The sequence below is a fragment of the Atractosteus spatula genome, chromosome 13 (genome assembly GCF_055471065.1).
Source record: "Atractosteus spatula isolate fAtrSpa1 chromosome 13, fAtrSpa1.hap1, whole genome shotgun sequence".
NCBI classification, from domain to species: domain Eukaryota; kingdom Metazoa; phylum Chordata; class Actinopteri; order Semionotiformes; family Lepisosteidae; genus Atractosteus; species Atractosteus spatula.
Window position 1 is genome coordinate 1,726,174 of NC_142718.1, and position 24,696 is coordinate 1,750,869.

The 24,696-nt window shown below is 53.7% G+C and overlaps 3 protein-coding genes across 8 annotated transcripts; 1 reads left to right on the forward strand and 2 right to left on the reverse strand.

The window, feature by feature from the left end:
• Nucleotides 1–11,990, forward strand: pmm1 (phosphomannomutase 1). The gene is made up of 8 exons (XM_088931122.1): nt 1–435; nt 4,993–5,110; nt 5,868–5,944; nt 6,420–6,511; nt 6,850–6,949; nt 7,623–7,698; nt 9,928–10,043; nt 10,628–11,990. Exons 1-8 carry the CDS (start codon nt 352–354, stop codon nt 10,814–10,816), a joined length of 852 nt encoding a protein of 283 aa, XP_088787248.1. The 5' UTR covers nt 1–351; the 3' UTR covers nt 10,817–11,990.
• Nucleotides 11,991–12,553: 563 nt separating this feature from the next.
• Nucleotides 12,554–18,279, reverse strand: csdc2a (cold shock domain containing C2, RNA binding a). Its single transcript, XM_088930285.1, has 4 exons — nt 17,802–18,279; nt 15,095–15,370; nt 14,535–14,657; nt 12,554–13,959 (listed from the first exon to the last, which is right to left on the reverse strand). Exons 2-4 carry the CDS (start codon nt 15,271–15,273, stop codon nt 13,797–13,799), a joined length of 465 nt encoding a protein of 154 aa, XP_088786411.1. The 5' UTR covers nt 15,274–15,370; nt 17,802–18,279; the 3' UTR covers nt 12,554–13,796.
• Nucleotides 18,280–19,210: 931 nt separating this feature from the next.
• On the reverse strand, nt 19,211–24,200 carry polr3h (polymerase (RNA) III (DNA directed) polypeptide H). Of its 6 annotated transcripts, none has more exons than XM_088931225.1 (8): nt 24,066–24,200; nt 23,713–23,795; nt 22,969–23,177; nt 22,359–22,455; nt 21,561–21,647; nt 20,927–20,990; nt 20,397–20,625; nt 19,211–19,781 (listed from the first exon to the last, which is right to left on the reverse strand). In XM_088931225.1, exons 3-8 carry the CDS (start codon nt 23,077–23,079, stop codon nt 19,728–19,730), a joined length of 642 nt encoding a protein of 213 aa, XP_088787351.1. In that variant the 5' UTR covers nt 23,080–23,177; nt 23,713–23,795; nt 24,066–24,200; the 3' UTR covers nt 19,211–19,727. The 6 variants fall into 6 exon arrangements, with proteins under 6 accessions (XP_088787351.1, XP_088787354.1, XP_088787355.1 ...); XM_088931228.1 differs by having other exon boundaries at nt 23,713–23,815; nt 23,920–24,192; XM_088931229.1 differs by having other exon boundaries at nt 24,072–24,190.
• Between the last annotated feature and the right edge of the window lie 496 nt (nt 24,201–24,696).

Genomic DNA, 24,696 nt, shown 5'->3' on the forward strand with positions numbered 1-24,696 from the left:
TGGCGGAGCCGGCCGCCCCCCTCGAGCCGCCCGGCCTGACGAGCTCGGGCCGAAAGAGCCCCGGCGGCCGCATTCACCTCGCGGGCTGCTGGCGGGGTGCAGGAGCCTCATTAACGGGGCTCGTTGGATTAAGAACAAAAATAGGTGTGGGTGTGTTTGTCAGCTCACACGCCACCGCCTTGTCATTTCTTAAACGTCCCGCAAGGGAGCAGCTGCTGTCGGGTTGTTGTTTTTTTTTTTCATTTCAGGGGACATACCTACAGCCTGCGGTGGTATTTCTTTTTTAAAAAAAGTTTTTTTTTGTTGTCGTCGTTATGAGTGCATTTTAACTCTCCTATTTAAGGAATCAGAATGGAAGAAGACAGCCGTCTCCCCCCGAGCAGGAAGGTTCTGTGCTTGTTCGACGTGGACGGGACACTGACAGCGGCCAGAGAAGTAGGTGGTTCTGCTCCTGCTGGTCTTGACCAGTCGGGGTGATAACGCGGTATCCGCCGGTGGCCCTGCGGCGGCTGTGGGTGTGACACTCCCGCGGCTGTCTCCGCTGACAGCGTGCGCTCGCTGCTCGGTAACAATATTTACAACCTGCCCGCACTGCGGCGGTGGGCTCGGTCGTGCGTGTCCGTGTCCGTGTCCGTGTCCGTCCGTGTCAGAGTCGGCACTGTCGCCGCCAGCACCGCAATGCGTGGCTTGATCTCCAAGAATATTGTCGTTACTGTAACTGCATCTGTTACCTCTCTGTCCTGCAATAACATCACACTGTAACGAATGTGACGGGCGGTGATAACTTACAACCTCCTGACTGAAGATCGCACAGCTGCAGTCGTGTGTTTGGAGACAGACTAATTCTGTACTTAAAAACGGAACGTTCCCGTAATCGGAGCAATTATTGTCTTCGTGTCTTTCATGGCAGTGAAATAGTTTGCATTTTATTTACTTTCTTGTTGTTGTTGTTGTTGTTGTTTCTTTTCCGTGTTTGTGATGTTGGTGTTGTACCTTTGTTTCTGTGTTGAGTGTTGTGTATCTGTGTTCAGACACGACACGACCTCCTTGAACTCGAGGTGGCGCGTCTCAAGGGGGGGGTCCTGCCCAGTCAGTAAACTCTGACAGAAACCCGGGGAGATGAGGTCCTGGGGGGTCACTCGAGGTTGATGCTTCTGATGGCGTTTTAATCCGTCCCTGTCACGAGCGGAATGTCGGCCCGGTCTCGCGGAACACGGCGTCCCGAGCGCCAGATGCCCCCGGGACCCCAGGACAAGGACGGGACAGGACGGGACGGGACGAGACCCGTCCAAAATAGCTCGCCAGTCCCCCGACGCCGAGGACCTGGCAGTTAAAAGTAGTTGCATTTGCACAAACAGCCCGGGGATCTTTAAAAAGTTCAGTTCAGTTCTGTCGCCGTGGTGAATCTGTTCTCTCTCGTCAGTCAGGTCTGATCTCCGGGACTGAGTTGCTTAAAACTACAAATGTTGAAACGGCGTCGTTGATCATGAATCTGGAATGAGTTGGTTTTTTTCCTATCTTGTGTGTATCTAATGTGATCTAAGTTTTATCTCACCTGGGATAAGTTACTGGACAGAGGCAGCGGCATCGCTCTGACACGCAAAAAGCCCTCGCCGTGGTCAGTCCACGGGAAGGTCGGGTCTAGGGTAGTTATTGATTACCCGGGTCAGCCTGTTAGTGAAGAAAGCGGGGATTATCGTACTATTGAAACCGATTACACAGGCGAACATGTTAGCAAGTCTTGGTTTCTGTTGTTACGAACACGGATAGTTACAGCACCAGAACCCTGGCCCGGGTATCGGCGTCAAAACCACGGCAGGGCAGCTTGTTCCACACCCCCCCCCCCCCGCTCTTTGTGTAAATGATGCGTGTCCTCTCGTTGTCCGTCGGAAGCACAGGAACGCGTCGTCTTCGCTCTGGTCCGCGTTTCCCGGCTCATGAAGTCCTCTGCGTCGCCTTTGCCAGGGAATTTTAAACGAATCCGTTTAGTCTCTCGGTCAACACCAGTAACTACACACAGCAGGCGTGCAGACGCAGGTTGCGCAAGGTTCTGGTCTGGTGAATTCACGGGGGTTCGGTGGCTCGGAGAGCTTTCGTGCTATCGGGGTTGGGAAACGATGATAAAAAATTCTCTTGCAATGACATCTTTCCTCACGGCTCTGCCAGGTCTTTCCACACGCAGTGCCGAGCGAGACGGACATGTGCCCTCCGGCGCGACCTCGCCTCTTGGCGATCTAGCTGCCGGGAAGCTGGTCAGCTGCTGGATTAGTGTTCCCAGGGCCGGGCCGTTGGTTAGCCGGTCAGTCGAGGGATCGGTGAGCGTTTCAGCCTGTGCGGACATCATCCTCACAGCCGAATCGTCTGCACCCTCCAGACCCCCCCCCCCCCCCCCCGAACTTGGTCCTGGAGCCACCTCGTCTCCAGCCCTTCAGGCATCAAAGGCGTCTGGGGTCAGGGGGTTAAAGGTCACTCAGACCTTGATGAGTCAACAAAGGAACAAGTAATAGGTTTATTCCATGCTGAAAAAAAGAAGAAAGAGAACACAACGTTTCGGCCGTGGAGCCTTCTTCAGGTGTGAGAGAGACAGGGCAGTAGGCAAAGGTAAAGTAGCGGGAGAACAAAGGTTGGGAGGGAGGAGGAGTGAGAGGCGGGAGCAGGGGACAGAAAGAGAGGCCAATCAAGAGGTGTGAAGTCAGAATGGGTGCAGAGAGGTGTGAAATGAAACTTCCAATGAATGGAGAAAATTTAAAAGAACAGTAGTCTGTCGTTAAGGGAAGGGAGAAGGTGTGATCCTAGCTGCAGAATAATTTTAGTTTCGGTGGTCTTTCTGATGTATGAGTTTGGAAAACCGTCTTTGAGAACACAGACGGAGAGATTAGAGTGGTCGTGGCCGTCAGAGGTGAAATGAGAAACAATGGGCTTGGAGAGATCTTTAATCTTTACAGCCCTGACGTGTTCTCTGAAACGGTCTCCGAGTCTCCTTCCTGTTTCTCCAATGTAGATGGCTGGGCATTTACTGCAAGAGATACAGTAAACAAGGTTGCTGGAGGTACAAGATGCTGTCTGGGTGATCCGGAATTGTCCTGAGGGGCCTTGAATGAGTGTGGTGGTGGCTGTGTATTTGCAGGTGATACAGCGAGCTCTGTTGCAAGGGAAAGTGCCTGGTGTGGATGGTTGTTGAGGGCGGTCAAGGGAGCTGTGAACAAGGAGGTTACGCAGATTAGGTGGTCGGCGATATGAGATGATAGGGCGATCAGAAAAGAGGGCCCCAATGGAGGGATCATCCTGTAGGATGGAAAAGTTGTGGTTAATGGTCCTGGGGATAGGAAGTGTGTTAGGGTGGTAAGGAAGCACCAGAGGAATGCGGTTGTTACAGCGGGAGTTCCTGATCGGGTTGATGGTCCGGGGGGTGTTTTTGGCTCGGGCAAGGGCCCCGTTCTTCTACCCAGCCGACAAAAATGTTGGCATAGCTGGGTCCCATTCTGGTGCCCATGGCAACTCCACTGACCTGTTGGTAAAAAAGATTATTGAAAGAGAATGCGTTCAGTGTGAGGACCAATTCTGCAAGGCGTAGAAGAACGCTTCTTCGCTTCCTACACTGGCTATGTCCCTGACCTCTACAAACGATATATTGATGACTGCGTCGGTGCCGCCACATGCTCCAACGATCAGCTTGAGTTCTTCCTGCACCATTTCACCAACTTCCACCCGTCCCTCAAATATATCTCATATCGCCGACCACCTAATCTGCGTAACCTCCTTGTTCACAGCTCCCTTGACCGCCCTCAACAACCATCCACACCAGGCACTTTCCCTTGCAACAGAGCTCGCTGTATCACCTGCAAATACACAGCCACCACCACACTCATTCAAGGCCCCTCAGGACAATTCCGGATCACCCAGACAGCATCTTGTACCTCCAGCAACCTTATTTACTGTATCTCTTGCAGTAAATGCCCAGCCATCTACATTGGAGAAACAGGAAGGAGACTCGGAGACCGTTTCAGAGAACACGTCAGGGCTGTAAAGATTAAAGATCTCTCCAAGCCCATTGTTTCTCATTTCACCTCTGACGGCCACGACCACTCTAATCTCTCCGTCTGTGTTCTCAAAGACGGTTTTCCAAACTCATACATCAGAAAGACCACCGAAACTAAAATTATTCTGCAGCTAGGATCACACCTTCTCCCTTCCCTTAACGACAGACTACTGTTCTTTTAAATTTTCTCCATTCATTGGAAGTTTCATTTCACACCTCTCTGCACCCATTCTGACTTCACACCTCTTGATTGGCCTCTCTTTCTGTCCCCTGCTCCCGCCTCTCACTCCTCCTCCCTCCCAACCTTTGTTCTCCCGCTACTTTACCTTTGCCTACTGCCCTGTCTCTCTCACACCTGAAGAAGGCTCCACGGCCGAAACGTTGTGTTCTCTTTCTTCTTTTTTTCAGCATGGAATAAACCTATTACTTGTTCCTTTGCAGCCTACGCATGCTGACGCAGCTACCCACTTGATGAGTCAATCCTGGCAAGGCTCTGGCCGCGTGTGATTGTTTATCAGTCTGTTGGGGGCGTGTCCGAGACAATGGAAACGGGCGGGGATTGCCAATGCCACGCCCCTCCCCCCGTGTGAGATGACCTCTGACCCCACTGTTTACAGTCTCGGCACGGTGTCAGACTGTCCTGACTCACCCGGCTGCCATCGCACCGCCCAGAGACAGCCCAGAGTGTTGTTAATGCCTACAATAAAAATAGGGGAGAGAGCCGTGTCACACCACCCTGTCCTCCCTGCTCGCTGGCCATTAAAAACGCTCCAGTTTGGCACATCATGGCGACACTGTCCTTCCAGCTGGCAGCTGATGCCAACAGGAGCAAATTGAAGGTCCGACTTCTCTGGAGCTGTCCGGGTCAAGTCCCCAGCTCCGGGACAGAGCGGCTGTGCCCCATCTGGGATTCAAACCCGCACTCCTCAAACTCTTCCCCTCTCCCCGTGCAGAAGATCGACCCGGAGCTCGACGCCTTCTTCCAGGAGCTGCGGCAGAGGGTGAAGATCGGAGTGGTGGGCGGATCCGACTACTCCAAAATCGCCGAGCAGCTCGGGGAGGGAGACGAGGGTACGGCAGCACCTCTTTCGGGGAGGGGGGTCTCGTCATGGGCGGTGTCCCCTCTTCCCGCAAACCCACACGCAGAATGAGCCCCTACAGCCCGGAGATCACAGCCAGGGTCCCAGTCCAGGATGAGCCCCTACAGCCCGGAGATCACAGCCAGGGTCCCAGTCCAGGATGAGCCCATGACTCATTTCATACAGACGTGCCCCCTGTTCTTAGTTTCCCGTAGTATCCACTGGCGTCCTCTGGTTTGTGCCCAGCCCCGTGGGATGACTTTGTCACTGTCTTTGGGGATTATGACTACTTGCATCAGATCCACAGGCAGTGGCAGAGACACTGGGAGACTGCTGGGAGATTAGAGGGAGATGACTCAGACAGCCAGTAAGCCGTGGTTAGAGGTACTAATATCCAGACCTGCTGACCGGTCACGGGCAGATCGCGGCGCTGGCATTGTCCGTCAGATTTGCTTGCTGGGATTTTAAGGAGGGGAAATGCGTTGTGCACGAGCTGTCTGGAATAAGGAAGACACAGCAGGACAATACGGCAAAATCAAGAGCCTAGCGGGGTGGTAGGGTACCAGGACAGCAAACTGGGGTTCTGTCTGTCCTGCACAGGGACAGGGGAACGGGCCTTTTTCTCTGGAGCAGAGGGGAGCGACTGTCTCGTTAGCTGGGGAGTTTCCTTCCTTGAGCAAAGAGCTCTTGTTGGAGGTTGTCCTCCGATCACTGTGCCCCCTGACCTCTTGCCCTCTGCTCTCTTTCAGTCATCCACAAGTTCGACTACGTGTTTGCGGAGAACGGCACGGTCCAGTACAAGGATGGGAAGCTCATCTCCAAACAGGTGGGGGCCTGGGCTGATGGGGAGAGCGGGGTGGAGGTCACCTGTCATATCTGCCATTGATTGGCTTGGTCTGTATTTCAAAGAGCTCCCACCCCTCGGCAGCCAATGGGATCTGGGGTTTTATAATTTCGTTCATTTTGTTTAAAGGTCAATTTTCAGTTTTATTTATTTGTTTTTGTATCTTTTTATCTGAAGTTGTTTTTTTCTGTCTGGTGGAATGCTTTTTCGTTTATTGTTGTCTGTCCGCTGGGCGAGGGGAGGAGTCATTTCTCCTAAGTTTGAGTATTTCATCAATGTATGATGTTTCATACCTTAAACCATCTGTCTTCTGTTTGGTTTCTGAGTACTGCAGCATTACAGAGTTTTTGTTTAATTTCCTGGGTGCTTCCTGTTCTTGTGGTCGTGCGTTTCGTGGTTCATGGGAGTTGTAGTTCTTTTCTCCGTGTTCTCAGCGCTTCCTCGTTTCCTGTCCCAGGCCATTCAGAACCAGCTGGGGGAGGAGCTCCTGCAGGACCTCATTAACTTCTGCTTGCGCTACATGGGGCTGCTCAAGCTGCCCAAGAAGAGGTGAGGCTGGAGATCTCTCTGTACGTCCTAGAAACTTGGGGTGCCATCAGGCCCCCACTTCCAAAAATCCTGCAGGTGGCAGCCGGCTGTAGTACCTGTCCAGACAGCCTGTATTAACTCCTGCAACCCTCTCCCTGTGTGTGCAGTGTCCAGTCAGCCAGTCCATCTGCTTCTCTCTCTCAGCCTCCACGTAACACTGTGGTACAAAGTATGAGGGTGACCATATGGCTCCCTGCTCAATGGTGCACTCGAAGCAGGGTAGGGTGATGAAGCTGCACTTAATTCTGCACTGTGTTGGGTTGAAAATCAGTGCTCTGTCCTCCTCCTCCTCCTCTCAGGGGAACCTTCATAGAATTCCGCAACGGAACGATCAACATCTCTCCCATCGGCCGGAGCTGCACCCCGGAGGAGCGGATTGAGTTCTCGGAGATCGACAAGGTGAGAGCGCGAGAGTGGTTACAGATCAGAGGAGGTCCCTTGGGGAGTCAGTACCCAATTAATCCCCGGATCCCAGCCAGCTGTGTCTTGAGAGAAGCCAGAGTATTGGCTTCAACATCATGGCTGGGCATCCTGCTCCACACTCCCGCCCCTCTTAGTGTAAAGAATTGTGGAGAATCTTTTCTTTTCCTGAGTGAAACCTGAGTATGGGTTTCAACAGCTTTCGACCATTCGGGTTTTGAATAAAATCTTAAGTTTTAAAAAAGTAAGCAAACGTTATTTTATAATTTCATGAAAGGGGGCATCACAGGAAGGGGCCGAATACTTCTGCAGGGCGCTATACACAAGGGCGACCCAGGTGTGGCCTTCAGTGTATGAGGTCTCTTTGTGCAGCATCCTTCAAGCTCAGAGCACGTTTCAGCTCCATCTGAGCTGTGTAGCAGGAGTTTGGATCCACAGCAAGGAGCATGCGTTATTTTTGAACAGGTCCATACTGGACTCGTTGTTTGCCAGCTGTGGGAAGGCCGTGTAAGTCAGTGTGTATTCATATCGGATCAGGGCGAATCCGAGCGGGGATGAGAACAGTAGGGAGGTAAGGGTCAAAGGTCAGAGGTCATTTGCTGCAGCCTTCCCCGCTGGTGACCGATCTGCTCTCTGTCTCCCCCCCCCACAGAGAGAGAAGATCAGGGAGAAGTTTGTGGCCACCCTGCAGCAGGAGTTTGCTGGGAAGGGGCTGCGTTTCACCAGGGGTGAGTCACTGAGGAAACCGCCGAGCGACAGCCAGTCGCGTGGAAAATCACCACCGCCCCCCCCTCCCCCCCTTCCACCTCGCTCTTCGCTCCACTTTCAGCTTTCTGGGTTTTGCAAGAGAAGGAGCAAAATATTGCAGCTCGTTAGCTAACGAGCCATAAAACGCGTTAGCGATCTGTGCTGCGGCAGGCAGTTTTCTCTGTGAGTGTTTGCTTAGCGACTCTCTCTCCTCGGTCCAGCCTCAGGGTGCCGTTTTCTCCCTGGGGGGGGGGATCAGCAGGGGGGGAGCCCCCAGGCTCCATTAAACTACAAGCTGATCCCGAGGACTGATATCTCCTCCTGCCCCCCCCCCCAGTCTCAAGGTTAATGAGCTGACAGCGCTGGACTTTCTGAATAACTAACCTGATGGCTGACTGTCTCAACAACTGACTTTATCACCCGACAAAACCTACTCACCAGTACTCCTTCCTCGTTAATGACTGACCTCAATCATTAACATATACAGAAAATCTACTCAAAAGTGAGCGAGGTGCTGAATAACTCAATCATCTCATGACTATCTTGTTTTAGCTCCATCACTCACTGACTAACTGATTCCTTCACTGAATTCTTAAGCAGTCCTAAGGAACTAGAATAGCAGGGGAAATATCTGAGGGTCACACAGGGCTTAGTGCGTGAGACTGGGGCAGCAGGGGAAGTATTTGAGGGTTGCACTGTGCTTTAGTGCGTGAGACTGGGGCAGTGGGGGAAGTGTTTGATGGTTGCACAAGGCTTCAGTGTGTGAGACTGGGGCAGTGCGGGAAGTATTTGTTGGTTGCACAAGGCTTAAGTGCATGAGACTGTGGCAGTGGGGGAAGAGTTTGATGGTTGCACAGGGCTTTAGTGCCATTTACTCCACACTTGCGCTGCAATGCTCTCCTGCCTCCCCTTCCCATGTTCCCTTGCAGCCTACAATAAATCTCAAGAATGACATTTAGTAAAGGGAAGAGATATAGGCAGGTCTTAAGCTGTTTTTCTCAGTCAATGATTATACCGGGAATTTAGATAAACCAGAGAAGATTAACTCCAGCACAGCAAAGGGCTTGAGTGACTGGTGATATTGATCAATTCGCACATCAATAGTTCAGACACTGAAGTGTGTGTTTACGTGACGCAGTGTGTGTTTACACGAGGCAGTGTGTGTTAATGTGATGCAGTGTGTGTGTTAATGTGAGGCAGTGTGTGTCTGTGAGGCAGTGTGTGTGTCTGTGAGGCAGTGTGTGTGTCTGTGAGGCAGTGTGTGTTAATGTGACGCAGTGTGTGTTAATGTGATGCAGTGTGTGTCAATGTGACGCAGTGTGTGTGTGTGTGAGGCAGTGTGTGTTAATGTGAGGCAGTGTGTGTTAATGTGACGCAGTGTGTGTGTCAATGTGACACAGTGTGTGTCTGTGTGGCAGTGTGTGTCAATGTGACGCAGTGTGTGTCTGTTGGGCAGTGTGTGTCAATGTGACGCAGTGTGTGTGTGTGTGAGGCAGTGTGTGTCAATGTGACGCAGTGTGTGTCAATGTGAGGCAGTGTGTGTGTGTGCGTCAGCCTGCAGACTGTTCCCAGCACACCGCCTCAGCTGACAGGCTGCTCTGTCACGTAGCGCACTGCAGCCTGGGAGCTGCTTTGTTTTGGCACTGGTGTCCTGTGGGGGGAGGGCAGGGGGTGTGTGACCACGGCCGTTCTGATTGGATACAGCGCTGGTGTGTCTTGAGATGTCTTTAACCCTTTGTGTCCCTTCAGCAAGAAAGATAATAAGCACTGGGGGCACCGGCAGAGGGTTAAAGTATTACAGTAGGGGTCATCACGACAAATCATAAGAGCTGATGGAGTGGCCCGGTGCCGTGCTCTTAACCGAGGCTGGGAGATCTTGAAATATCAGCCTGAAAGAGCTCATTCGAAACTGTAACCTGCCTGCCTGTCACTTCCTGTCTGGCGAATCTGTCCCAAGGCTGTACGAAACAAAAGAGGCCTTTGTGCTGCCGTGCGCTAAAAGATCTCCAGCATCCCCGTCCCCAGCAGAAAGAAACGAAGACAGGCCGTGCGCTTTTCTTGCGCTCAGTTTTCGAGAGGTCTGTGTGCGCGTACAGCGGCCGAGACCGGGCCGGTCCGCAGACGCGCCGGGGACCGGGCCTCTGGATGGAGCTCTCCGCTGCCCCCTGCGGGCGGCTGCTGGTAACGCGCCCTGTGTGCTCCCGCTGCAGGTGGGCTGATCAGCTTCGACGTGTTCCCCGAGGGCTGGGACAAGAGGCTGTGTCTGGACGTGCTGGAGCGGGAGGGGCTGGAGGCCATCTACTTCTTCGGCAACGAGACCTCGCCGGTACAGCGGGAGGGAGAGGGGGGACAGGGAAGAGTGGGATAGAGGGAGGGAGAGGGAGGAAGGAGAATTAGAGGTCAGGAAGTGAGGGATGTGGGAGGGAGTGGGAGGGGGGTTGGGAAGGAGAGGGATATAGCAGGGAGAGAGAGGGAAGGAGAGAGGGAAGGAGAGGGATATAGCAGGGAGAGAGAGGGAAGGAGGGGGATATAGCAGGGAGAGAGAGGGAAGGAGAGAGGGAAGGAGAGGGATATAGCAGGGAGAGAGAGGGAAGGAGAGGGATATAGCAGGGAGAGAGAGGGAAGGAGAGAGGGAAGGAGAGGGATATAGCAGGGAGAGAGAGGGAAGGAGAGGGATATAGCAGGGAGAGAGAGGGAAGGAGAGAGGGAAGGAGAGGGATATAGCAGGGAGAGAGAGGGAAGGAGAGGGATATAGTAGGAAGAGGGGATAAAAGATCTTCGCATCAGTTACTCATGACTGTTGTGTAGTCTGTGACTGTAGCAGAAGGAGCCAGGGGGTTCGGGGTTCGAGTTGGCACCGTGCCACCTGTCCCCCTGTCTGAAACCCGCCCCGCCTCTTCTGTTCCGCAGGGGGGCAACGATTACGAGATTTTCAACGACCCGCGGACCATCGGCTTCACCGTGTACTCCCCCACGGACACGGCGCGGCTCTGCAGGGAGCTGTTCTTCGGCACCCCCCCCGCCGCCCCCCCGGCTGGGACTGGCATCGGGGGCCGCGAGGGAGCGCTGCGATTTTACCATCCCCACGGGGAAACGTAAAACACGGACAGCTACTGGTATTAATAATTAACATAACATTAATACACCCTGGGGCCGCAAAGGGAGCACTGGAGCTTTACCTGTCAGAAACTAAAATGTAGAACTTAATCTGGAAAAACTGGGACCACAAGGGACTGTCTACATTTTACCAGTCGATCCGGGGGAAACCGCAGTTCTTGTCCATTTTGCGAAAAGACAAGGTGGATTTTATGATGAATTATTTTAATTTTATCTGTCCAGCGGAGACCATGACTGAGGGCTTGAAGCCTGGGTTTCAGTGCCCAGCTCTTCCTGACGTCCTGCCTCGTGGTACGTCCTGTGTGTGTCACAGCGTCTGGTGTGTCACTGTCTCAGTGTGTAAGGGCTCATGGGATGTCTTATGTATCGCAGTGTCCTCTTGCAAGGTCTCTTGGGATGTCCTGTATGTCATGGTGTCCTCCTGTAATGTCCTCCATCTTGTGGGATGTCCTGGGTGGCAGCGTTTTGCACTGGATTGTCTGGAATATCGGTGAGGTGAATGATATCCCTGTTGAGGAGTGGGAGGGAGAGAGGGGACTGGCTCATGTTGTCCACGCCAGCACAGTTTCGTGGTGTCGACCGGCAGAAAACATGCATGTAGCCACACTGTTTCTCCAAAGTGTGCGCGTCGCTTCACGGACCCCGCGACTGGGGCTGAAGGATGGTTTCGCCTCTCTGTCGCCGCAGAAGAGCGTACGAGTGGGATTCTTCCACAGGTCCTGCCCATGAAGGCTCGACTCAACATGACCCACCACCACCACCATCGGCCTCCTCCTCTACCTTTCCACCCTCGGCATATCGGGTCTGAAGATCCACGCATATCACTCATTTCAGACACTCCGTTACCATATCCGCCCCGTTAATTCTGCGCGGGCTGAAGACCACGATAATCAGCTAATTCAACACTTTAATTGGTGAGCTGGCTCCAGAGGGGAACAGTAAGACACTAACGATGTTAAATGAACTGGACAAACCCCGCCTACTGAAATGTGTTTTGCACGATTGTCTCACCCACTCCCTAACCCTGTCATGAGTACTGTGAAGATGTTTGTATTGTGAAAGATTAGGTGTCTAAGATGTATTAACTGTTAAAACCTCAGTGAAGTGGAAGATGTTATTGTCCTTGTCTGTAATAAATGGTTTAGCTGTTTCTTAACGACTTTCCTGTGCGGACTAGTGTGGGCGGGAGTCTTGTGTTGCCTCAGACAGGTCTGGGAAGGACAGGCAGTCGCACTGTCCGTCTGAACTGTACAAAGACGGGGATCAGGGCTGCCAAAATGTCCTCTGGGATCAGAGATACACGGAACTAGTAAGCCTTCTCGACAGCTCTTACAGTGTTCCTTTCTTTGCAGAAGCAAGGAATAATCCCCGAGATTTGCTACCACACTACTTCAAACCAGACCTGATAAAAAGATCGCGTTGTGAGTGAGCCTCTTAATGCTCCTACTAATTAGATGATCGTTGTGTCGAACAGCGTTTAGAAGCACTTGGCAAATGGGTTTTGCCTTTTTGGCACAAAAGGCTAAGTCCTTATTGAACACTGAAACTCTTCAGCTAATCAGACCTGCCCGCTGGGGAGACCGTGCACCTGCAGTAGTTCTCCCTGCTGTACGGAGGCATAGACAACAGAGGGACACAGAGAGACAGCAGATTGACAGAGAAGGTACAAAACAAAAGGTATCAGATATGAACCAAAAGAAAATCGCATGACAACCGATGTGGCAGCTGAAGCCTTTTACTGAATTGACACAAAACTGTGCAGCATCATTTTCTGTAATATCAGAATTATGACATAAAGCCAGTCACAGTGGTTTTACAAAAAAAAAGTGCTTTAAGAAATGTTTTTAACAAACCAAAAACAACAACAACAACAATAATCCCGATCAAGAATTTCAAAACATGACACACCTCTTCAACTCCAAACATGAGCGAAAGGCCAGGGAAATAAAACAAGAAAAGACACAAATGTGTTAGAGGAGAGGAAAACTGCATACAGAGATCACATGTTGGCAGGTTCATGGCTGAATGTCAATAAGTCAATCCCCATACAACTTTATTTTTGTAACTTAAAAAAAAATTTTCTATAATCTTGCTAAAGAAAAAAAAAGCACTTTCAATAAGGGGTTATACCCTGTTTAACACCAGTTATTTACATTAACAGAACCATTCAATTTCAAACCAAGGAAGAGATTTGCTAACGTACTGAAAGTGGACTACAATCCCCATGAGGCTAAGCCCTGCAGAGCCCTGTATGGTTCTCAGCAGTGCACCCTGCAGTGCACTGTAGGGGATGTAGTTCTTAAAGCTCTACACTGGTTTCAGCACTGCATCATGGGAGCTGTAGTCCAATTGGCAGTAGTTACCCCCAGTTGTCGAGGGGAGTGGTGCGATTCCAGACTACACCTCCCAGAAGACGACAGCCATTAAAGGACTGCATACGATAAAGACAGCGACAGAACTCTCAATGCCAACGCACCGAAGGAAAAAAAATTAAGACATTCCAGCAACTGAAAACGAAACGGTTTTACAAAAATTGTTAAAAATTGCTGCTTTTTGTTTCACAGTAAAGATATGTGTTACTTCCTCACTCTTCCTCTTTCCCAGCCTCTCTCTCCCTCCCTCGCTCAGCGATCAGGAGTGTCCCTTCCTGATCTTGGACTGCGTGCGTGTCAGCAGTCTCCCCTCCTGCTCAGCTCGTGTCCTCAACCAGCTCGTTATCGGCTTAATCGAACTAATTGATCAGCGCCTCCTGGATCTTCCATAGAGAGACCCGGAGGGGACAGCCCCCCCACATCGCAGTGTCGCCGCCCCCCCCCCCCCCCTTGCTCCTGTCTCCTTCCCAAACCCTCCTCTTCCTCGTCCTCCATCCTTCCTCCCTGCGGCTTCCCCTCCCTCCCAGTCTTCCTCATGCTGCTAACCCCCCTCCCGAACCCCTGTCCCTCCCCGCTGGCCTGACTGGCGCCTAGGAGCTGATGATCTGGCCCGACCAGGTCTCGTGCTTCGTCCCCGGGGCCAGGTGCGTGATGGCCACCTCCACAGCCTGGATCTTCTGGTTCTTGGGCGGGATGGGGCACACCTTGTAGGTCACCTCGTCACCCTCGATGGGCACGTACTCCCCCTCGATGCTGGGGGGGGGGAACAGGAGGACACGTCAGCCGGGACAGGACAAGGACCCAGAGACTAAAGCCCGGCTTGGGCTGAGACCTCCACCCTCCCTCACTGACAGGCAGGCCCTGTTCTGTGTCTGTAGAGAGCTGCGCAAAACAAGAACCCGCCACAAGAGGGCGCTGTTCACCGTGTCAGTCGCTGCAGTACTGTCAGTTCCCACTAGGGGGGGCTCTAATCTTTTAACACCCTGCTGTAGCGCTCAGGTGAAACGGCTCTCTCAGCATCTCACACACACAAATAATCTTTTTTACACTTATACAGTGCTTTTCTGGACACTCAAAGAGCTCTACAGGCAAAAGGGACTCTCCTGCAGCACCACCCGTCCCACCTGGATGATGCAGCAGCAGCCAGAGTGCGCCAGTACGCCCCCCACCCACCAGCTCACACAGCTATCCTCTCCGGCAGTCCCCCTGTCTGCTGAAGCTCCAGCTCTCCTTCATTCAGCCTCGTGCCGCTGGGAGTCACGGGGGCTGATGGGACTAGAGACCGGGGACAGACTTGACCGACTTTCTCGGTTCTCGCGGTCACTCACTCAGAGATGTGCACGAAGATGTCCTCGGCGCCGTCCGAGGGGCGGATGTAGCCGTGACCCTGCGACCTGGAGAAGTTCTTGCAGACGCCTTTGTAGACCGGCCCCGCCGTGGCCCTGACCGTCCTGCAGGGGGCGATCAATCAGACAGGGATCAGCCACTCAACACACAATACTGCAGTACAGCTGCGAAATGCCTGAAATAGACACAGTCTGACACAGGCAAGCATGAGAGCTCTCCCTCTCGGTGCTGCCTCTTCTCTTTCCCTCTCTAATCCCTCTCTCTCCTCTTTCTCTCATCCCTCTCTCCTCCCCTCTCCCATCCCTCTCTCCTTCCCTCTTCCACCCCTCTCTCTCCTATCCCATCCCTCTCTCCTCCCCTCTCCCATCCCTCTCCCCTCTCCCATCCCTCTCTCCTCGTTATCCCTCTTTCTCCTATCCCATCCCTCTTTCCTCCCCTCTCCCATTCCTCTCTCTCCTCTCCTATCCCTCTCCTCTCCGGTGAGTGCCGGAGCTGTGGGGGAATCGGGGTGCAGTTACTCGCCGGGGGGCGCAGTACTTACGCGGAGTAGGTGCGGGTGCGCTTGGTGGGCAGGGGGCTGGGCAGCTCCCCGGGCGGGTGGGGCGGCCCCCTCTCCCACACGCGGCTGCCCTCCCGCAGGAAGGGGAAGGACAGGGAGAGCGGGGTGCGGGGGGAGCGCAGCGGGGCGGCCGGGGGCGACGGCAGGCCTGGGTCCGCCATCCTCTGCCTGCGGCTCGGTCTGTCTGCGGCCGCCGCTGCTGCTGCTGCTGCTGCTGCTGCTCTGGCACTCGCGCTGCCCCCTGGTGACCGCGCTGCCCTGCAGCGCCCAGACAGAGAGCTCAAACACCGCCGACAAAACACCGAACACCGGTCACAGGATGCAAAATCGAGAACGGGGATCACCTTCCACCGACGGCCTGCAAGCCCTGGCTGCTGTCTGAGCTGACACATTAGCCGGGTCTGCTGCTGCTTTCAGCAACACACCATATGAACGCGCGCCAAGTGTCGTGCCTCTTGCAAGGACAGGGGTGATGTTCCCACCCTCCCTGTAGCACAGGACACTCAAGAGGAGTGACCCCTCCTGGCCACTGGCCTGGCAAGTGGCAAGTCCCATGATTCTAGGGGGCTGTAAACTAGTGGCTGACCAGGCCTTTTCCTCAGTGTCCCATGCTACAGGGAAAGCAGGCCTATCGCCAATGTTCTTGCAAGGGGCGTGACTGCCCGCACACGTGCCTCTGGTGTACTACAGAAAGCAATAGCAGGCCTGGCTAATGTGTCAATTCAGACAGCAGCCAGGGTTTGCGGGAACTCGCTGGAAGATGAAATCTGATGACTGAAGTGGACTGATCTGCTTGTTCTGCTTTGTTGTGGTAGGGCGTTATGTGTGTGTCTGATATATATATATACAAATTCTGAGCAGCTCTTATTCACACTCGCTGGTATTCCTCAGCACGCTTCAGAGCGCCAACAGCAACAGGCGTGAGGAGACGATGGCGACTTCTCACCCTTTTCACTGTCTGATTTCCTCTTGCGGCCCGAAAACCACAGCAGGTTAGTTCCTAATTAACTGGATCACACCAGCCCACGAAACCCATCTGCCGCAAGACGATAGATAATAAGGACGATTAATTAACCCACACCTGCCTGCCCCTCTGCACCCGGGGCCGAGACAGACACCGAGGGCTGCCCCCCGAGCTTGTAGCTCCTGTCCTGCCTGTCAGCACCTTGCAGAGAGCTGCTCCTTTCACCCACTCCCGTCCTCCTCCCATCTGAAGATCTGTTCCCCCCGACTGTCTGTGTACTTCCTGGTCAGGAATCCGAGCACACGCACACACACGGTGGGGGCGCAGATGACCCCCTTAAGGGTTCAGGGAAGTGCATTAAAAACTGAGAACAGGAGGTAGGTCTTTACACAGAGGGTGGTGGGGGTGGGGAACAAGCAGCCCCGGCCACGGTGTTGAAGCCGAAACAGCTGGACGAGATCCCGGGCTCAGTTTATTTACAAAATAGCCCACGGGCCTGACGGAACCACGGGGGTGCTGTCAGTCGCCTGCCGTGACCCGTCTCGTGATCTCACAGGGAAGTGAAATCGAAAGTGCGATTGAGAGGAACAGAGAGGGTGGGGCAGCTCTCTCTGAGACACCGAACACAATCGAGGGGCTGAGAGAGCCCCTCGGGTCTGTGGCCGCTCTGAGCTGGTTGCAGGTTTACCGCAGTATCGGTCAGGCTAGCTGGCTGTCCACCTTCCTCTGTCAGCCCCTGTCACAGCGTCTGCAGCCGGGTCACAGCCCGTACACACACACACTGGAGGGGCTGTCCTGTGTCGACAGCAGAGACCCTGAGCAGACAGCGCAGACAGCCCAGTGGGATAAAGACAGCAGATTCACAGGCTTTTGTTGGTAATGATTCTGGAAACAGAATTACCTGTCGCCTGGGGAAAAAAACAACAACACACCTGTTTCATATTTACTGTACCTCTCAGCAGAGGTGACCGATCCCCCGGGGGAAATGTGGAAAATGTCCGGACACCGGCCCGTCAACCAGCACTATATCCGAGAAATGACGGTCAGTTAAGCCGCCCTCACTTGACCAGAGGTCAAAGGGCGCCCCCACTGTCCGGAGACAATGAGACTGTTTTTTTTCCCCCCCCCCACGTCGAGAAGAGACCAAGTGCCCAGCGGTCAGGCTGCTCGCCTCTTGTCTCAGCCCTTTCCCCCACTCGGGTCTGGAAGCGCGAGAGCTTCCCCCTGCGTGGGCAGGGCACGGTGCTCCTCGGCGGCCCTGCGGGTCAGCCCGGGGAGCCGCGCTCGGCAGCTGTCTGGGGGCAGTAGCGACAGCGGGGTCCCGGTCGGGCAAACGGGCTTGAAACGCCGACGACCGCCGGGCCCGCGCCGGTGCAACACGACAGCCCCACGGCAGCCCCGGTCACAAACACGAGTGAGCTCGGTGGGCTCCTCCAGACCAGCACCATCCGCCCAGCCCGTGAAACATCCTGGTTCCAGAACATTCCGCCGGAATCGGGGCGACTGTCGGTCAATAACGCCGCCGAGCTCAAGACCAGGGGGAAGGGAGCACGCCGAAAATCTCGCACGCAGAATTTAGAAAAAAAACAAACAAACAAAAACACAAGCGGCCCGTCTCCTCGGACCGCTCGTGAAATCTCAGTCGCCGGGAGAAGGACCGGTGTGTTAACACAATCGCAGCGGCGGGCGACAATTACCGCGACGCTCAGTGATTGCAGCTCTTACCGTGAATAAACCGAGCCCGCTGTTCTCCGCTCACGGGTGCCGGGGTGCTCGGCCCGCTTCACGATCGTCCACACGCCGATTGCAAAAGCCCGCACCGGTTCCGGTTCCGAGAAGGCGATGGACACCCCCCAGCCGCGGGCGAGAGCAGGGACAGCCGAGTGGGTGTGAGCGCGTCTGCGAGCCGTGAGTGTGTGTGTTTGTGTGAGAGAGAGAGAGAGGAGGGGAGACACGGAGCGCCGTCAATGAATGCAGCGGGGGCGGTTTATTTACAAGGCGAGACGGTCCGCCGGCAGCCGAGTCTCCCGGCGCCGCCCAGCGCTGCTCGCAACGCTCCGGCAACCGACTGCGGACCGGAACCGGAACCGCCTCCCGCGATTCTGGCAGGAGAGCCGGGGTGGGCGTCACCCTCACCCCCCACGGCTCGCTGACACCCCCACAGCGTGACAGCCGTACCCCCGTCCGCGCTCAGCCTGGCGCTGCTATCAGAGACCCCCCCGTCTTGCACGACACCCTCATTTATCATTTCCTGACAAGAGTGGGGTGTCAGGCGCAGTGAGGGAGACCCGGGATGAGGATGCCAAGTGTAACCCCAAGATTACTCACCACCCTACCCCCCACTCAAAGCCCTGGGGAGCCCCAGTCCCTCAGGGTTCAGAGGTCACTATGTTCTCGGGGCTGTGATCGGTCACACGGAGCCGTTCAGAGATCTGGGGAGCATGGGAGTCGCCCTCAGTCTCGTGTGACAGTGATCTGTTAACTGAACAGCTCGGTTAATCCATCAACAGCACACAGCTGTTGACATCCTACTAGACCAGCTGGACTGGATCTCCCCAGGAGCAGGGCTGGAGACCCCTGATTGAGGGTGACCTGTAAGACTGACTGGACTGGGGCTCCCCAGGAGCAGGGCTGGAGACCCCTGATTGAGGGTGACCTGTAAGACTGACTGGACTGGGGCTCCCCAGGACTTGTTACAGTTGCTTGTTACAGTAGTTAATTGGGCTGATAGTAGTTAATTGGTCCAGGGATCTCAACCAGCTTTTTCTTGAAAGAATCAGGGTATAGGCTTCAACAATACAGCAGAGTAGCTTGTTCCACACTCCCACCACCCTTTGTGTAAATTGCCTTCTTGTTCTAAATACAGTTCCATATAGTTTCCACATGTGTCCCAGCTTTTTACTGACAAACTGATAAGATCCCGGGGTCACCTGTCGACTATCGGACAGGCCTGATGGGTCAAATGGCCTCCCAACTGTTCTTACGTTCTGATTTCTTTCTAGAGCTGAACACGCTCGTGCAACTCTAACAAACCCCACCTTCACTTGGGGGACCCTGTTGGCGACCCAGTAAAAACAAACGGGGTGCTCCTCTACCAAAACTGGGAGCAGCGACAAAAAATACATCCCTCTTCATTGCTCACCAGCTCGTTTATTGTTTCAGCACCCAAAGCAAAAGTTCATCACAGGCTGCAGAGATCTGTGGGCCTGTCTGTCTGTCGTGCCGCCCAGAACGGGTTGTGAAAGAAGCTCTGCCACTGAAGAGCTCTTTTAAGTGATCTCTGAACTAGACATTCTTGTCGATTACAGCAACAGCGCCATTTACAGACGAGCCGAGCTGCTTGCTGTTGACTCTTCTCACCACCAGGGGGCGGCAGTGTCCCACGCAGTCGCAGTAGCTCAGTCACAGTTTAATCAGTCACTCAGCTCCGCGAGACTGAGCTCTTCCTGTCCGGCTGCAGTTGCTGCATCCCTGCGCTGTGGTCTCACGACTGCTCAGTGCCGCCCAAGGCACTCAGTTCATTACAGAGACAGCCAGGTAAAACACACACACACACACACAGACTGATCGGGTGTGAGCTCTGCCAGGGGTATAGCTCTGGCTGCGAGTCCGTTCTGAGTCTCCACCCCTCCGTCCTGTGTGTCTGTGACTCTAGTTGTTGCTCCACCAGGACAGCAGACCCAGGCCCGGCTCGCTGATCGACCCCTGGAACACGGAGAGGACGGGAAATAAAGAAAAACAACTCTGACATACAAGGATAGAGGGATAGAGTGCATCCCACACACTCACAGCACACCCCGGGTATACAGACCATATACACACACTAACAGCACATCCCGGGTATACAGACCATATACACACACACTGCACTCCTGGGGTATACAGACCATATACACACACACTGCACACCTTGGGTATACAGACTGTACACACACACACTGCACACCTGGGGTACACAGACCATCCACACACACTGCACACCTGGAGTATACAGATACGCACTGCTTGTGTATACAGCATCAGTAATGTACAGTAACTGACTGGAGCTGGCCAGCCTTGCTGTTGAAGCCAATATCTTGTGGATGGATTTTGAGACCCTGCGGTCAGGACAGGAGGCACTTCTTTAAACAAAGGGTGGTGGAAGTGGGAACAAGCTGCCCAGTCGTCCTCTTCCAGGAAGGCACTGGGCGATCCTCAGCTCAGTCAGCCGTGAGCGCTGGAACAAGCCTGAGGGGCTGACTGGCTCCCCCGGTGTGTGTCCGTGTGTCAGTGTGTCCGGCCCCCTCCGGCCCCCGGCGCCCCGGCCCCGCCCACACTCACGATCAGGGTGTAGGGCGCCTCCTTCTTCTGGCCGCTCTCGTCCGCGGCGCCGGCGGTGGTGGCGGTGCCAGGGGCTTCGGTCGGCGCGGTGACGGGGCCGCTGGGGGACGTGTCCACGAAGACCTCGTCCACGACCCGGAAGCGGACGTCCTCCCCCTGGTCCATGTAGAGGTCGTGGGCGCCCTCGTCCGTCTCGTACTCCCACACCCACACCTGCTCGGCCTCATCGCTGGACAGGTCAAGGAACACAGGCTGGACAGGAGTACGCACAGCCCTGCACACACGCACAAGCGCACACACAAGCACGCACGCACGCACGGACACACGCACACACTAAAACACAGTGCAATGCACACTCACACTGCAACACTGCACACTATAGGCCCAAAGGGACAGAACACACATGTCCCTCTCCCCTGTCATTGAGTGCGGTCAGATTCACCACCCCACACTGTCCACTCTCTCTCACACACCTCACCACCCCACACTGTCCACTCTCTCACAGTAAGACACGAGTGCTAGCAGGATACAATTTTGCCGGCTGCTGCAGGGACTCTGGGGGGATAACGATGTCATCAAAGAACCCCAGAGTGACTGAAACACAGGGAGAGACAGCAGGGGGTTAAAACACACGATAACCACAGTGCATTAGCACACCGCAGTGACAACACACTGACAGACACAGACACACCGCTGTGACAACACACTGACAGACACACCGCTGTGACAACACACTGCACTGACACAGACACACCACAGTGACAACACACTGCACTGACACAGACACACCGCTGTGACAACACACTGACAGACACACCACAGTGACAACACACTGACAGACACAGACACACCGCTGTGACAACACACTGACAGACACACCACAGTGACAACACACTGCACTGACACAGACACACCGCAGTGACAACACACCGCACTGACAACACACCGCACTGACACAGAGGGCTTCCTATAGACACACTTTTCTGCATTTGATGCATTTCTGCATTTATTCGGCTTGTTTTAAACTGACAATTTACAGGGATGTAGACTGACAAAGAGGTGATACAGACAGGCAGCTGAGTCTTGGCTGACAGACAAGAGACAGAGTCAGAAGGACAGACAATCAGACAGACAGGTAGAGAGACAGACAGACACCTCCCTCACCGTGCACACCCTCCTGGCTACAGTACTTTATCTTCCCGATCAAGATCTCATCCAGGAACGGCTTGAAGACCACGTACCTGAAATGGACTGAGAGCGGGACAGACAGACAGTCAGCCAGCCAGCAGGAACAGAACAAGCACCACAGCCCACAGCTGACCAAACCAGACCTTTTCATCAGTGTAATGGTAAATACCTCCCTCCCGACTTCACTTCCTGTATCCCACAAGCAATGCCTATTTCCACACTGCTGACATCCCAGCATGGATCAGGTCCCAGAAAACACTGAAATCACCCTCCGGCAGAGACGATGCAATCTCGAGGGGTCTGCTGCTCCTACAAGATGATCATCGTCTTTCCGTGCTTTCCTTCCAGCACACACAAGCCCACGTGTGAGCTCCAATTAAACAACAGACTGGAGGAATGCAACACTTCTATGTGCAGGGAGCCTTTATAGCCACTGTATCTTGAACCGACTGCCTTGTAAATCAACTTTCTTAAAGATCATGAAATAAAATCACACAAAGTTTAATTCAACCAGCAACCAGATCAGCCACCGACAGCTACAGCGTGTTACAAACACAAGCCCAGCAGCCCTGAGGAACAGAGTCCCTGGTCCTGGATATAAAGGTCGCATTTCAAATATTAAAACAACATTTATGTCTGGACTGAGCTGGGAAGGGTTTGCAATATCAGCACAGGCTCCGACGAGAAACTAAGAAATAGATTCCCAAGTATTATTGATCATGAGGCAGCTTCTGTCCTCGAAGGTCCTACTGTAGATCAGGAGAGTTTTCTCACCTTTAGTGTGGGACGCCCCATCACCTGGGAAGATGTAGGAGTCCTCCAGCTTGGTGATGTCGTACAGACAGACACACAGACCAACGTTGTACACCACCTGCAGACAGAGAGGGTGAGCGGGTGTGGCCACTTTATTAGGAACAGTTAGATGTTCACACTCTGTCTCAGGCTCAGTGCAGTGCCAGTGTACTGCAGCACAGGGGCAGCGAGCATGTCTGTATGATCGCCTCTCCTCCAGGCTTAGTGCATTAGTAACGTATTGTGTTATGTCAACTGTGAGGGTGCAGGGGTGCGGCCATTTTATTAGGAACAGCTCAGGAAATTAAATATGTTTGCACTCTCTCTCTCTTAGGCTCAGTGCAGTGGCAGCACACTACAGTATGTGGGCAGTGAGTGGATCTGTATCACTGCCTCTCCTTCAGGGTCATGCACTGGTAATGCACTGTGGTGTGTCAGCAGAGCGGGTGAGGGGGTGTGGCCACTTTATTAGGAACAGTGAGTAAATGAAGATGTTCGCACTCTCTCTGTCAGTGCAGGCCCTGAGAGGGTCGGTATCACCGTCTCTGCGTGTCAGGAGAGGAGGCGCGTCCTCGCTCCGTCTCGCCCCCACCTTGTTGGCCAGCTTCTTGTTCAGCTCCTCCGCGATGGCGTCGTTCAGCTGCCGCTGGAACTGCCACGGGGGGATCCTCACGGTGTCCACCATCTCCACCACCACGAACATCCCGGCTCCAGCGCACGGTCCGAGACGGGGGGCCGACGGGGGAGAGCTCCTGCGCAGGACGGGCGAAGACCAGCCGCCGACAGCCCCGGGCCCGCCTCCTGCCACGGCACGCAGGACCCCTCATCACACACGTCCCAGCTCACGCGGGCTGCAGCGCTTTTCGACACGCGTGTAAAAGTGCCAGACTGTGTCCCCCCCCCCCCGCTGCACCAGGGCTCAGCACTCTCCAATACATCACACGGCGACCGGCCGAGCCCTGGGCTAGCTCAGCTCGCTCTGCGGTCATGCAAGAGGTTGCTGGTGAAGTCCTGCACAAGCCGGCGACTTCATAACAAACCTTAACATCTCCAGTTACAGACCGAAAACACAAAAGTGAAACAAAACGATGTGCAACTGGTCCGAGCGTTAGTTCAGCAAGACATCTGATGGGACACACAGGCGTTAAAGGAAACGCTGAAGCATAGACCGAAATCTAAAAGCTTTTTACTCACATTAACCATTCACTGTGTTGCAGAACACAAATATTCTAAACGTCATATATCTTCATGTGGTATACAGATAATGTCCTGACAGTACGTACTATACTAGAAAGAGTTCAGTGACAAAAGAGATCACAGTCTTTCCAGTTCTTACCCTGTTGCACAGGCTGGACAGGTTGAGGAACAGTAGCTCTCGAGTCTTGTCCGAAGGTGGTGTCCAGACGTGTTAAGAAGCCTCTGACGAGATCAATAACCTCCTGATTACCAGACGAGAAAACGTGGGGCTTCGCTTCGGTTACCTTCGTTGTCCGCAGTCAGAAAGTCGAATTTATCCTACAGCGTGATTCGATACTTTACTAACCTTTTATATCCTTCCTGGTAGCTCAAAACCAACGTCCGAACAGGAACGTTTACACCAGTAATGACAAAACGCTAACGATGATAAACTGAGTGAAAAAAACACTACCGCACTTGTTTCAGTAAAAAGCAATGAAGGTTAAAACTCACTTTTACCTGCTCGCTGTTACAGAGTTGTCTCGGATTACACAATATAACGCCGAATCCTACAAGTGCAGTATAATCACGTTTTCCGTTTAACCAACACTAGGCTACTGCACACACGCCAGTTTCTGTCGGTACTACAACCCGGCCTGTCGTCACACGCAGTCGTCTTTACGACGCGCTCGCTACACTTTACGGCAAGAGGTGGTTGGTAGGACGTTGCAGTAATGCATGGTGTACCGCTCTTATTTACCGTGTGTGTATATACGGGGGGAATGATTGATGTTAGTGTTTTACAGGAGCCGCTCGCTGGCTGCACTGTCCACACAGCCTCCTGAACCTGAAGCACGTCTAACTGTTCTCTGATCCCACAGGACCGCATGAGAGCCGAAAGGGGCTCCTGTCCATTTATCTACTGCGCCTCCTAGACCAGGAGAAGACGTACAGTACAGTACATTAATAACTGTAGGTTGTTGTCAGAGAACATCACGCGCATTACTGTTTCGGCAGAACACACCATGAGATCATGATGATGAAACTAAGCAATCCAGGCCAGTACCACCAGCTGGGTGTCATTCACTGACGCGGCCACCACTGGGCTTTGAACTGGACACTGGTCTGACAGTTTGTACAAAGA